Source organism: Anguilla rostrata, chromosome 4, assembly GCF_018555375.3.
Source record: "Anguilla rostrata isolate EN2019 chromosome 4, ASM1855537v3, whole genome shotgun sequence".
Classification (NCBI taxonomy): Eukaryota; Metazoa; Chordata; class Actinopteri; order Anguilliformes; family Anguillidae; genus Anguilla; species Anguilla rostrata.
This window is the reverse complement of record NC_057936.1, coordinates 56,124,546-56,139,382: the sequence shown is the minus strand read 5'-3', so window position 1 is coordinate 56,139,382 and position 14,837 is coordinate 56,124,546. Positions and strand designations below refer to the sequence as shown.

The 14,837-nt window shown below is 47.6% G+C and overlaps 1 protein-coding gene across 2 annotated transcripts in view; it reads right to left on the bottom strand.

Annotated features, from left to right (window-relative positions):
* The window catches only part of agbl4 (AGBL carboxypeptidase 4), a 312,915-nt gene that overhangs the window by 19,661 nt on the left and 278,417 nt on the right, over window positions 1-14,837 (bottom strand). For both annotated transcript variants that reach the window (XM_064333328.1, XM_064333329.1), the window contains exons 7-9: window positions 11,684-11,773; window positions 7,462-7,576; window positions 4,916-5,027 (exon numbers count right to left, since the gene is read on the bottom strand). In XM_064333328.1, the coding sequence (XP_064189398.1) occupies window positions 4,916-5,027; window positions 7,462-7,576; window positions 11,684-11,773 (317 nt within the window). The remainder of the gene's footprint in view (window positions 1-4,915; window positions 5,028-7,461; window positions 7,577-11,683; window positions 11,774-14,837) is intronic.

The following is a 14,837-nucleotide window of genomic DNA, read 5'->3' as shown; positions in this document are numbered from 1 at the left end:
CCTTCGGGAGGGACCACAAAGCCCCCATTCGTGCTGCGAGGACGGGCTGTTTCTGCCTCGGACCGGAGGGGAGATGTTTGCGGGATCGAAACGAGGGGGGAGCGATGATGGGGATAAATTGGCCGTAAATCTCTGAAATGTACAAGAAATGGGCTGATGACACCAAAGGACATCTTAGCAGACAGACGCTCATTCCCAGTCTTCTGAATACAGAGGACAAAAGCCAGAGAGCAAAAAAAAAAAAATGAAAGGGAGCAGGGGAGGGGGTATTCAAGGTGCAATATCCATCTAGGCAGCCTGACAGCACATAATACATTTGTTTCATATGGAAAATTAATTTTCTAATATTAAAAAGGTCAGAAATGAACTATAGCAATGCGGGCCCTTTTGTCATCCTTAACAAATTATCCAAAATGGCGTTGTCAGATTGGTGGGGATACGTCCGCCATGATGAATGTTCTGAGTAATCAACCAATCAAAAAGAATCCTTCTTTCACATTGATAAATGGGGTGGAAAAGCAGCGTTTTATTTGGGAAGATGGACCCATTTGTTTCTTTTTCACTCTTTCTCTTTTTTAACAAATACAGAGGAGCTTAAGAACCAACTGAATTTTTCTCAGTTTGCTGTTATACCAACATTAATTTTTCAAATTAAAGCAGCACATTCTAGAAGACCTGCTCTGGTTTCCCGGCATCGCATCCAGTCCTATGGAATATAATCGGGTCGAGAATCGAAACATATATTACAGTATATATATCTGATGAGATGAGGAAAATAACACATGGTATAAATGAGAAGGCTTATCTTGTAAGTCAGCCTTTTCAAAACAAAACAGTTAATCTAGACAAAGGCAGGACTTGATTACAGGGGTCAGTTCTGCAGTTGTGTCGTGAACATGTTTTTATCAATTTTCCCCATGGCACCATTAGAGCTGGCAGAACTTAATCAAATTCCAATATTGACATAAGTACCTCCATGTACTACATATCCCATATAGCAGGCAGAGTGGGAAAGAATGCTTTTTGACACAGCTTTCATAAAGCTGTTGAGCCCTGTAACAAGGGGAAATGTAATAACGCCAGATAATGTAATAACTTGTCATAATGTAATAACTTTACAATTTATAATGTGATAACTTGTTAAACGGATTATGTAATAATGTTTCCTGGATGACATAATAACCTGGTGGTTATCGCGTTATCCAGTGGATAACAAATGCTCAATGAATAATATGATTACTACAGGGAATAATGCAATAGCTAACTAAAATGTGTGTGGAGTTTACTTGTTCTCCCCGTGTCCGTGAGAGTGTCCTCCCACAGTCCAAAGACATGCAGGCAGGCTAACTGGAGACTGCAAATTGCGTATAAGTATGAGTGTGTGAGTGAATGCGATGGATTGCAATAGATTGGAAACCTGTCCAAGGTGTATTCTTGCCTCTCACCCAATGCACGCTTGGATAGCCCCCCCCCCCCCGACCATGACTAGATAAGCGGGTATAGATACTGGATGGATGGATATATTATATTTTGTTTTTTGCATTTAGATTATTTTAAAGGCATAGGAAAGCAGTCAGTAATAAAATCAATCATTTTTGTGACAATCCATTACATGTCAAAATATTAATTTAGCAGATGCTCCAGAGCAATTTACAGTGTAGAAGAACATAAGAGCACTCATCTGATTTACATGATTAATTGGGGTAGATTTGGCCAACAATGTTCCCAGATCAGTAAGTATATGTAATACCACTAAAGCACAAATGCAAATGAGCTGTGCTATACAAGAACAAAACTAAAACTTGAACTAGAACAAAAGATAGGAGAATAAGGGGAGGAGATGAGAGGGGAACCAAGATGCAATCCGATGCAATCATGACGTCCAAGGAATATGCGCACGTTCATGTGACAACTAAAATAAATGAAACAAAATATAAAGGCAGTGATTTTGGCTTGTTATTACATAATTCACCGAAGTTATTACATTACTAATCGAAAAGAGTTGTTACCCATATGATAATGTAATTACTGTTATCAGGTGGGTAACAATTCATTAAAGTTATTACATTATCTGCCAAAAAATGTATCACATTATCTGTTCGAAAAAGTTTATTATGTTATCCGGCAAGTTGCTACATTATCTGATTTTATTACATCGCAAGTGCAAATTTTATTATTTAATCCAGCGTTATTACATTATCCAGTGTTGTTACATTACCCGTTTTTTTAAGCGCCTGGAAGTGGCATCGCCAAAACAAAATTTTCTGGGAGTCAAATATCCGCCGACAGCTCGGAATCCTCCGTGTCTGCTGCCATCTGGTAGCGGAGGAAAGGCGCTGATGAGGTCCAGCGCGCCGGCCCTGCGACGGCCCCTCGCCCGCTCCCCCTCAGACCGTGGCCTCACGGCCTCATTAGCAGGCCCGTGCGGTCGGAGGCAGAACCGGACGAGGCCCGTGGACACGGGAGCTGGCGCCGGGATTGGCGTTTCAATGTCCCGAATCTGAGCGCTGTGTCTGATGAGATTAGCCGGAATGTGGAGGCCCAAGCTCCGTGTGACAGGCCGGGCCCGGGCTGGGCCGGACGGGGGGTGGGGGGGGTGGGGGGATTGGGGCGGGGGGGGGGTATTGGCGCAGGGTCCTCTGTGGGGGACCGGCGCAGTGTACTGATGTTCCTGGGGATTCACACGGCAGCGGGAAGGCAGGGGAGCGGAGGAGAGCCGCCGCCCATAGCGCTGCCTTCTCTCCCCCACACTGGGATTCAGGAGCCCCCCCAGTGCTAGCCTAACTGAACTGGAAACCCACGCCATACATACAAAAGAGGACGTTCCACAGAGCTGAAAGGACCGACTGAAATTCCCCAATCTCGCCCTTTCCTGTGGGATTTAGTTATACATTTCTCACAGGAAACTGATCAGGATATGATGCGATATATTCTGAATGGATCAAATGAATAGTGTTCAAATGTATATACTTCACTCTGCTTAACAATGTGGTCTCTGCACGCAGATATCTCATGTTCCTCTGTGGCTCTAACTGTTTGTGTGTACATACGTAAGAGAATAAATACGACTGTGTGTGAGAGGGTGTGTGTGTGTGCATGGGAGTGTTTATGTATACATGCACTTCCATAGGATATAATTATACTGTATTTGTGTGTGTCTTTGTATGTGCAAACAAAGACAGAATATATTTGCATATGTGAGAGGGAATGTACGTGCGAGTTTGTGAGGGTACGATATGTGTCTTTGTATGCGCATACATAAATGAGAATCTGTGTGTGTGTGTGTGTGCGTGTGCACGTGTGCATATGCGTGCGTGATCAAAGGTGTGTGTGTGTGAGAGTGTGTGTGTGTGCTTGTGCATGTGCATGTGTGCGCGCGCGAGCGAAGGTGTGTGTCCGTGTGTGTGCGTGTGTGTGAGAGTGTGTGTGTGCGTGTGCATGCGTGATCGAAGGTGTGTGTGTGTGAGAGTGTGTGTGTGTGTGTGCTTGTGCATGTGTGCGTGTGCGTGTGCGTGCGTGCGTGATCGAAGGTGTGTGTGTGAGAGAGTGTGTGTGTGTGCTTGTGCATGTGTGCGTGTGCGAAGGTGTGTGTGTGTGAGAGTGTGTGTGTGCTTGTGCATGTGTGCATGTGCGTGCGCGCGCGAGCGAAGGTGTGTGTCCGTGTGTGTGCGTTTGTGAGAGCGAGAGGGACAGCAGCGGATCGCTCTGCCATGAAGGAGCTCATCGATCAGCGCGTCGGCGCCGGGGGAAAAGGTTAAGCTGGGAGGCGAGGCGCGGGTCTTATCGGGGTGTGAAGGTGCGGGAAAGGGCAGGCCATTCCCAGGACAGGCCCTGACCTTCACTAATCCCACAACCCGCGCTTCCACTTATAATTAACATGAAAGCGCAAAAGCTCCGCGCGCCTGTCCAGCAAAGAGAGGGGGGAGCTGAACAGACGATACGGACACCTGGCCTCCGAAACGCTCCGCGATTAAACAAAAACGCCGGGAGAAGGCGCCGAGTCGGAATTCTGCAACAGACACGGGATTTCTCCCCTCCCAACGAGCAGCGCGCGCTGAGCGGCGTTCGTCTGGCGCGCGTCCTCCGCGTGAACACCACCAAACAAAACACCCAACACATTTACAGTCTGTATTTACGTCTGCATGTGAAGCGCGAGGAGCGCCTTGGCTCAGCATTCGTTCTAGGCGGACAAAAACCGGCGAGGTTTTCAGTTGATTTGAAGCACCGGTGTTGAATATTTAAAGACGTGGAGGTTAAAAGTATAATCAAAATACTTTGCGGTCATGAATAAATCATCTTCTGATATACAGCCGTCGAGTCCTCGACCCTGCTGGGTCTTTTAGAACGTACCCACGGACCAAAAACACAGCTTAGCACATTGTTTTTGTCACAATCGTTATAATGAGTAATAAGGTGGCTAGCGTGCTGAATGAAAGATTAGTCCTTACTAGACAGTTTACATTCTGCGCAAATGTTTATATTTCATGAACTGCATGAATGTATGTGAGAATCTCAGTATAGTATGACCTGGAGCTCTCTAGGAGAGGAAGAGGGAGAGGGAGAGGCAGCCGTGTGCAGGGTGTCAGACCGTGAATGTCAATGTGCTGAATAAATGTGTGCTATTCATATGGAATGTGCTATAGTCTTCACTGTATCCTTACAAGTGTGCTTGCAGTAAGAGTGAAGGACAATTAAGAGTTTAAGAGTACATACTGTCTGTGTACGACATGCAATACTTCCTGTACTGAGGCCAGCGAGCATACAGTACAGTACATGTCGGAAGGAGCATCTCCCCTATTTACAAGAGTACACTGAGTGCGCAGGAGCGGAACGTAGCGTGCACTGGAACACAGGATTAAGAGTACACTTATGTAAAATACAGCAGGAAGCTAGAAGCGGGGGGCACAGGACTCACAGGGTCTTGGTTCATCTGGACGATGAGCTGCTTGACGGCGTGCAGGGTCGGGTGGGCCCAGGGGGAGGGGTCCTGCCAGTGGCGGTTCAGGTCAAAGCCCATCAGGGAGCACCTGGAAAAAGGCCAAAAGGCACTCCGGGTTTATCGTCCCCATAACATCCATACACACTGTCACTACAGGTCACAATGCCTTACTGGCTCTGGTCACTACTCGCCCTCGATTCTGCTTCTTTGATTTACCACCAGCACAGGACTCTGCTGTCCTCTCTCTTCCTCGCCTCTCTGCAGATGCACTGGCTCTGTTCCATTCACTGGTTTGTTCTTGCGGCCCATGTTTACTTTATAGCACTTGTTTAGTTTATCTTCAGTCTTTAATTTCACCCCCCCCCCCCCCCCGCTATATTAATCAAACACCAGTCTTTATTCATAATAATATTCTATTATTATTATAATCAATATTATTATTATTATTGTGCAAAGACAGCAATGCAGCTACAATATGATGTTTCCTTTAACAAAAGCATTGCAGAGAAACATACTTTTTTTAAGAAAAAGGAAGCCGACAGTCCACCCTCCAAATATATTTTTTCAGCAGGAAAGCAGAAAGAGTTACGGGTAGAGACGCGTTCTCAGTACAGAAAGTGGCACAGCAGGGAGTCAAACCCCCAGCCACAGCGGCAGGATTCGCGTACGGTTCGAGACTCTAAAGACTGTGGCACACTCTCCCCAAAATCACATATTCTATCAGCACCATTAGTGGGGTCCAGCCCTGGGGGACATTATTAGGCACGTTGATACTGCTTCCCACAGATTTGGCTTCCACTGTAGGGAAAGAAAGCAGGTAGGTTCAGCTAAATAACTCACCAGTTCTTTAGCTTCCCCGCTCAGATAGTGATCAAACGCTCTGCAGTAAAACAATGCATGTGTGGTGACAGAGCTTACAGCCAGCCCACCTACCCAGCACCTCCAAAGGCCTGACTCAAGTTCAGAAAACACGCAGGACTTAAATAAGAACAGATAACAAAAAAAAAAAACAAGACATCAGACACCGCCTTTACCAGCGTCCACGGAGCTGGCCCAAGCCCCAGCAGTATCGAGCGCAGGCTGAGTATCCATGGCTTTCCCCGAGGCGCTGTCAATGCCACTGTGTAAGAAAGCATGCTTGAAATACTAATCTCTGGTCAGCACTGATCGATTCTCATCCAACGCCCGCATCTCTTCGATTCCACTCCAGATGTACTCCGCTGCTGATCCGGCAGAAAGGCCAGTCGGACCAAACGGGGCAGACAGAGAGGGAAAAAAAAAAACCAAAAAAAAAAAACCTCCCTAATTTATTTTGCATTAATATTGAGCTGATCGCCATTCACCGAGACCGTGTCATTTCTCTGAGCCGATGAAAACAATGTTGAAGGTCAACACTGCCAACAAGGTGTTTTTAACCCCTGTCACTCACTGACAGCCGAGTCATGATGGCTTACCTCGCAGCGAGAGAGAGAGAGAGAGAGAGAGAGAGTGAATGCAGTTCAGAGGAGTCACCACTAGATGGCAGCAACAAACGCGGTTTGGTGCCCCTTCGAGCGCATTGGTATTCCGAATGTCCACCCCATTAAGTAAAGACAATTATGGAGTGGGAAGTGGAAGCGATGCCCATGGAGCCGGTGCCACTCGCTATAAACACAGACTGTGGCACATCCCCCCCAGACGCAGCGGTGCCGCTGCGCCACGCGAAAACACGCTAAGCCTTCGAGCGAAAGCTTCGCGCCAGAAACCGCGCGACACGCGGAGAGACCGGGCAGGCTAAAATAAAGAGCGTTCCGCACATCGGAGGGGGAGCGGGTTACAGTACGCGAGCGGGAATACGCGCCCGGGTCTAATTCCACGGGATCGACGCGGAATCTCCGCAGCGGCCCTGGACCTCTGCCGCAATCGCACCCGAGCCAAAGCGGCGACAGAAAAAGGGAGGGAAAAGACCAGACAGGAAAGGAGGATGGATTCAGAGTCCCTGGGCTGGTGCTTAGAAATAAATGGAGGAAACAGAGAATGAGTGGGCAGATACCCCATCGACTGCCTCCCATACATGCCCCCCTCAACTTAATTCAAATCTATAACAGCACAGCGCCGGGGCTATAAATCTTCCGATGAGAGCGGAACGCAATAGGCGTGCCCAAAGAGATAATGACTCCCATTCCTCTTCTTCTACTGTTTTTTTCTTTCTTTTCTTTAAAGCAGAGCAATTTATGCATGTGTTTTCAGTGGCAGGTGGTTAATTCTAAATGGATCAAACCCATCTCATTTCCAGCAGCAGACAAATGTCAGATAGGGGAAAGTGGTTGATGGAGTGAACGTAAACATATGCCAATTATCGTAACTAAGAGCCAAAATGAGTCCGCAAACATAAACATATGAACATGCAGAGACACAAAATGTAAAAATGATTTAAAAGCATAGGGTTTCTCCATGAATTTCATTATGGAATAGCACTACCAAAAACGGATTATCCCCTGTATTTCGGAACGGCCTCAAGAGCCAGAGGAAGAGGAACTCACCTGTAGTTACCCAAGTAGACACCGTCGGGGTTGAGCATCGGAACGATTTTGAACACCACGTGATCGCGGAGAACTCGAGCCACCGGGTGTTGGCTGACCAGGAAGTCGATCACACCTGCGTAACACACACCCATGTCAGAGAAATCATTATGCTGGACTCCTCATTACAGAAGAAGAGAAATGAGGGGAGCTTTCATTGACTGTAGAAGGCAATGTAGACTGATTCTGAGTTTTCATGCTAGCATTAATTTTTGTCCTACGTGTACTCTGTACAGTTTTACTGATAAACACAACATATATTTGTATTGTACATGCTTGTAAAAGGGAAATATATAAGTCATTTTTTAAAAAGTCCTCTTATTTAATGTTACTGAGGAAAATGTAATGTAATGTACCTTTAAAACAAAGCAGAGGCATTGTGTTATGCTGTCCTTACAGAATATGACGACTGGAGACAGGGCTGTTCTCTAGCCTTTGTGCCACCCTGGGCAGGCTGCGGGGTGTGGTTAGCGAACACAGACCGGGGGGTGTGGTTAGGGATCACAGACCGAGGGGTGTGGTTAGGGATCACAGACCGGGGGGTGGGGGTATGTAATAGACACGGACCAAGTGGGAATTTTGCCTAGTATCATGAACACAATGTCCTCCATTTTCCTGACCTTCTGGGAAAACTAAGTTTGCTGCTGGAAGTGGTGCTGGTGGGCCTGCAGGGGGCAATCTTTCCTTTGGTCAAATAAACCCCAATGCTGCCCCAGTGCTGTGATGAGAACACTGTGCTGCAGGAGACGCCGCCCTTTCGATAAGAGTATTAAACTGAGGTCCGACTAATTCCCTGGCTCACTAAAGACCCCACCTATCATTAAGACCCCAGACACTTGCAAAGAAGAGTGTCTCCCGTTCCAGACTAAATTCCCAACCTGGCTCTCTGAACCTGCCACCTAATCGTCCCCAAATTTAATTGGCAAAAAAAGGATCTCTCCCTCTCCACCTCAGCTGATGTGCGGTGAGCATTCTGCAGCAAAATGGCTGCCATGCACCACCCATTTGGGTGCTACACATTGGTGGTGGTTGAGATGAGTTTCCCCCTCATCGCTGTAAAGGGCTTTGGGTTGCTAGCTTTTTTTTTTTACAACAGACAAATGTTGTCCTTTATCTTTTATCTCAATACGAAACCAAAAGCACATGCTATGCCATTGACTGCTCTGGATTCTGTAGTGACTGTTAAATTCAAATGGACTGTTAACTTATTTCATTGTCCATTGAATAGGCAACTAAAATTCCTCAACAAATTCATCTTCAGCTCGTATTTCTTTGTATGATCGTGATACCACTGCCATGGCTGAATGCGTTTTTGCACATATACCTGCATACCGTCAGGCTTGACCTGTCTGCCAACTCTATTTGCTCTTTTCATTTTTATCAGCTTGTGATTTGTACACAATTGCTGTTGGCCGTAGGGAGTGCTTGTTGAGTTTCTGTTGCCTCATGGTACTTCTTGTACTTGGTTATGCAGGACTGGGGATTGAAACATTTCTCTTAAACTTTTGCCAGCCCTGGATATCCTGATACTGTTTGAAAATAACTGCAAGCTCTAGGCACGCTTGGCAAAGTCATAACTTTACAGGCCAGCAGGGGAATTTCTGTAGGCCAATGCAAAGAACAGTTTGAATTTTAAGTATTCACTTTTTAATAAGTACAGTGCATAGTAGCAGGATTTTTAATGTCACATTTTTTGTTGGGCAGGAAATAAAAAAATTCATACTGACCCTCCCCTGTTTGCATGCCTTAGGAAATATTGGTGTTTAGGAAACAGAGGCTCCCGTTAACTGAATTTCTAGGAATAAAATATAAAGGGTAACAAAATGAGGCATAAGTGAATCAGAGCTGATATGTGACTCAAAACAAACGCAACAGACAGACAGACAGCACAGGCCTGCTGAGCCTATAAGAGCCCAGATACGGAGTGAAGGGGATAATGACATCTGTCTGAGAGCAGGAATGAGATGTAAACAGGGCTGGCTGCCCTGAGGCCTCAGACTGGCCTGTACTGGAGGAGCACGACTGACAGGTAAACAGGAAGCAGAGAGGAGGGCTAGGCAGCACCCCCTCCGCCCCCGCCCCCGCCCCCACCCCCTCGGTCCTGTTCATTACCACTAATGGAGGCATAAAAAGCTCTGTAATTGAGTCAGTGTGGTGGGCAGGGGGTGGGGTGTGCAGGGGGGGTGGTGCGGGAGCATAGCCCATCAGGCTCAGGGTGGCTGGCGCTCCTGGTTTAGTCATGCACATCTGCGTTTTGGGCGGGGGGGGGGGGGGAGGCCTTGGCCCCATCACAGCTCAAAGTCACATTGTCCCGCGTCCCCTGATGCCACACAGGAGATGTGAGTGGAATTGGGTGTCACGCGCCGCACTTTCAATTAGCCACAACGGGGGTATGATAAAATGCTCTAAAGTTGGGCAGCTCACACAGGAGCGCCGCTCTGGATCTGAACATCCACGTACGAAGACAAGGAGGTAAAAAACCTAGGGAATCTAGGCCCCCTTAAAGAAATATAATACCCAGCAATATATTACAAATATGTGGATGTTAGGAAAATATAATGGTATATATATATTTCACAGCACTTCATTTAAAAACGTATATACATATTGCAATATTTGAAAGTGGCAATAATTTGTATATGTATACATGTATAATATCTTTAAAATATTTTATTCCAATATATTGCAATATATTTCATAAGGGCAGGATTTTCCCCAGCATATTGGGAGTGCATGTCTGTTGCTGGACTAACTGTTTGTTCACACACAATTGCACCATTGGGTCCTTCTCTTAGCACTTATCCACTATCCAGCCTATTAACAAAGCGTGGATGTGCACACTGTGATTTCTGACTACTTATGCAGCCAAATGAGTGACTGATTTAATTATGACAATGAAACCTTGTGTGTTGTGTCGGATCCTGTTGGCACCAGCTGCGAATAAGGTAGTACTGCGCATTTAAACTTTCTTTAATTTCCCCCACTTTTTTTGCTCGTCCTGTATCCCCTGTTAAATGGAGGAACTCTCTACATGAATTGTTATTCTCAAATGGAATAGGGGCTCTTTGTTTGACAGGATCACTAGACACCTCAGTGTCTTTATAATAGTGCTTGTAGAGTGGCTGTCAACACACACGTTGTGCAACGGGGGAAGAAGAGGCAGGATAGATAATATGTGGCATTTTTATAATTTCGTCTCGTTCTTGCAGCCTCCACTGGAATGGTTCCACATGCCTGAACTTACAGTAATACCATCAGTGATTAATGAGCTCTCAGGACGCTGTAAGAGAATGCCTCACTCATACTACTCCCAGAACTTTACACTAGGGTGCTTTCACAGGGTGGGGGGGGTATCTCAGCTTCACTGTGTGTGTGTGTGTGTGTGTGTGTGTGTGTGGGAGTGTGCGTGTGTGTGTCGGTGTTTGTGTTTCTGCGTGGGTGTGTATGTGTGTGTGCTTATGTGTGTGTGTGTGTGTGCGTGTGGGTGTCTGTGTGTGTGTGCACTTGTGTGTGTGTTTGTGTGTGTTTTCATGTGAGTGTGTGTATGTGTGTGCGTGTGTATGTGTGTTTATTTCTGTTTGTGTGTGTGTGTATGTGTGTTTATTTGAATGTGTATGTGTTTGTGTGTATGTGTGTGTGTGTGCGTGTATGTTTGTGTGTGTGTGTGCGTGTGTGTGTGTGTGTGTGCGCGTGCCTGTGCGTGTGTGTGTGTTTCTGCATGCGTGTATGTGTGTGAGTGTGTGTGTGTGTGTGTGTGTGTGTGTGCGTGCGTGCTGAGAGGGTTCAGCCTCACCTTGCATATGAAGGGTGGGACTCTCGGTGCACGCGAGAGTCGGAAGTTTGTCGTGTGTGTTTATTTGTGTGTGTGTGTGTGTGTGTGCGTGTGTGTGTGTGTGTGTGTATGTGTGTGAGTGTGTGAGTGTGTGTGTGTGTGTGTGTGTGCGTGTGTGTGTGTGTGAGTGTATGTGTGTGAGTGTGTGAGTGTGTGTGTTTATTTGTGTGTGTGTGTGTGTGTGTGCTGTGTGTGTGTGTGTGTGTGTGTGTGTGTGTGTGTGTGTGTGTGTGTGTGTGTTTATTTGTGTGTGTGTGTGTGTGTGTGTGTGTGTTTATTTGTGTGTGTGTGTGTGTGTGTGTGTGTGTGTGTGTGTGCGTGCGTGCTTGAGGGAAGCGGTTCAGGCCTCACCTTGGCATATGAAAGAGGCGGGAGACTCTCCAGGGTGCACGCGAGCAGTCAGGAAGACCACTTTCTTCTCCTGCTCAGGCTTCAGGTGGGCTGGGGAGACAGAGACGCAGGACTGCTCTTAGAAATGCTCCCAGACAGGCAGTGTGCAGCAGTGTCAAGGAAAATCTTCAGCTTACAGATTACACTGACATGTGGAGATGACATGACAGTTTCTCTCAAAGCACAGGAGAAAGTGCATCTCCTGTTTTGTAGACAGAGGGCAACATATCAAAGTTGTTTGGTTAGAGAGTCCGTCAATGCGAAACAAAATGACAAACCTGCAGTTATAAATGATTTGGACCTCACAAACTGAACCTCTGTATGTTTGAAAAATCTCACATTGAGTATTTCAAACCAGGGATCAGTCCTGTATGTCTGATGTCAAGTGCAACTATGGATATTAGGGCTTCAATATGGCTTTTTAAAAGCTTGAACACAATACCCACCCTTTGCAAGTAAGGATTATTAATTCATAATTGCTAGATAGGGCTCGATAATGCTGTGTCTTATACAGCAAAGAGACTGGCTACTCTGGTCCCTATATGTGGACCACTTGGCTATCTGGAGATCAGAGAATGCTAAGATGTTCGTGTTCTCCAAATAGTGCTTCCATACAGTATAATCACTATGCTATAGAATGTTAGGTCAATTCTAGTGTTAAAAAAATATTGTGTGGCGTTGTGCCCAACCCAACCCAAACATGGACCTGCATCAGTAATTAATAGATAATAAAATAAAAACACAGGGTCTGGCAGATTTTTGGGCACATGCTTGATCATATTAAATTCCAAGCAGGTTTCAACAAAGAATGCAATAATGACCTCAAGATCTACTTGGGGAAATTCTGCTAAAAGTCTGTATCGCAATTTGCATGATGCCCATGACGGGCTGCAGAATTTACACCGTCGTAAATCAAATTGTCCGTGATTCATTCGCGAAATGGCTGTACCTGCGCGAGGAAAGAGGAACACAATTCAGCCTAATAAAACTCAAGATGAATGTCAGCGATGTTGGACCGAACGAAAAATGCCTATTTAAAATGCTGATCCGCTTCCGCCTGACGCGCGTCTGCGCTCCTGTCTGGGCTCCGGCGGTACTGTGCGCCAAACGGGCGTTCCGCACGGGCCTGCCTTTGTTCAGGCGTCGCCGTGTTCGCCTTGTTATCGCGTTCAGAATACGCGGGCGCCGCTCCTCGCTCCCAGAGAGAGGGAGAGAGAGAGCCGGTTTCGTCAGGATCCACTCGGCCGAGCACGAACCCCAGCGGGTCATTCGAGGCCCAGGAGGAGTCCGTCTCCCTCAGCGACCACGTCCACCCGTCCCGCAGCACGCCGAGCGGCCACACGCTCTGAGCCCGTGCCCATGTCGACTGGCGGGAAAAAAAACTTTACCGCCGTCGTCCGTTGCCTTGTTGACCCCCCCCGGACGCAAGTCGCTAATAGTATTTTTCGAAACGACGGCGCGTAGCATTAGCCGCGCTGCTAACAAAGAGGCGTCGCGCGCCCGCGTCTCCGGAGACTCCGGCAAACGGGTGAGGGGAGAGAGAGCGCCGATGCCCCGGCTGGAGGAGCCCGGGTCGGCCGACACCGGGATCACGCTCCCTCTCAACCCCGAGCATGAATGAAACATTAAAGCGCCGCATGCATTATTAATCGCTCATTTTGAATAATACATACATTTATCACTGGTTGTAAAAACAAGCAAGGCCTAATACATTATGTCTCCCTCCCTTTGTTCCCCGCCGGTGGGCTCAGGCAGCAGAGGGGTGCAGGGGAAATCGAGAGACTAGAGGCTACAATGACTCACGCAAGGGGCTGGAGGAAAATGGCAGAGGAGCAATGGAAGGCTGACAGTGGTCACTGTGACTAACATAGGGAAGTGTGAGTACACTAGTGGAAGAGGGCATTGCAGTCTATGGGGTATAGTGGCTGATATATGGAGGTGTCGATATACACTGGAGGGATAGGAGGTTTTTTTACTTATGTTGGGAGGCGTGGACACACTGGTGGGAGGGGCAATAGAAGACTGGGAGGAGTTATAGCATCTGATGTAGGGAGGTGTGGATACCCTGGAGGGAGGGGCAATAGAATTCTGGGAGGAGTTATAGAAGCTGATGTAGGGAGGCGTGAACACACTGGTGGGAGGGGCTATAGAAGTCTGGGAGGAGTTATAGCAACTGACGTTGGGAGGTGTGGGCACACTGGTGGGAGGGGCTATAGAAGTCTGGGGGGAGTTATAGCAGCTGACGTTGGGAGGTGTGGGCACACTGGTGGGAGGGGCTATAGAAGACTGGGAGGAGTTATAGCAGCTGACATTGGGAGGTGTGGGCACACTGGTGGGAGGGGCTATAGAAGATTGGGAGGAGTTATAGCAGCTGATGTTGGGAGGTGTGGGCACACTGGTGGGAGGGGCTATAGAAGACTGGGAGGAGTTATAGCAGCTGATCTAGTCAGGTGTGGGTACCCTGGAAGAAGAGGTGATGTGTCTGACATCCCCACTTCTTCACGACGTCAAACTCCAGAGACTCAAGACTGATGGGCCTTTCAAACGAGAGCATCGGTCCACGCGCGGGCGTGAAATGCAAGCGCTCTGTGGAAACAGCCAGCATTCAGCTGCTCGAGACCACAGCAAATTGCCACATTTTTCTTTTTTAAAAATACAGTCTGTCCCCACCACACACGGCCAGACTTTTAAACAGGAGCCTGAAGGAGGAGAGGACAAGGATAATGGCGCACCTTCTCCGTGCCTGGGGCTCTCAGACGAGCTGATTACCACGCCTGGCCACCAGCGAACATCACCGAGAGCCGCCATATCTGCAGGTTCGCCTCCTCGGGAAACGGCAATCTTCAGACGGCTCGGTCTCACATCGCGGCGCAGCCGCGCCCTGTAACCTTTGCGGGAGCTGGGCTGCTACCTTCCGGTCTGTGAATGATCTGCTGCAGCGGCTAACTCCGTGTCTCAAATAATAATTCCAAATTATTGAAAAATTATTCTCCCCCCCCCGGTAAGGGGAAGGGGTTGCTTTACTTCCCATTGAAGCTACTACCCTTCCCCTTCTGCCAGAGCCCCTGGGTTAGCGGTCGTCCAGTGTGGTGGGGACTCCTGGCTCTACTTCAGC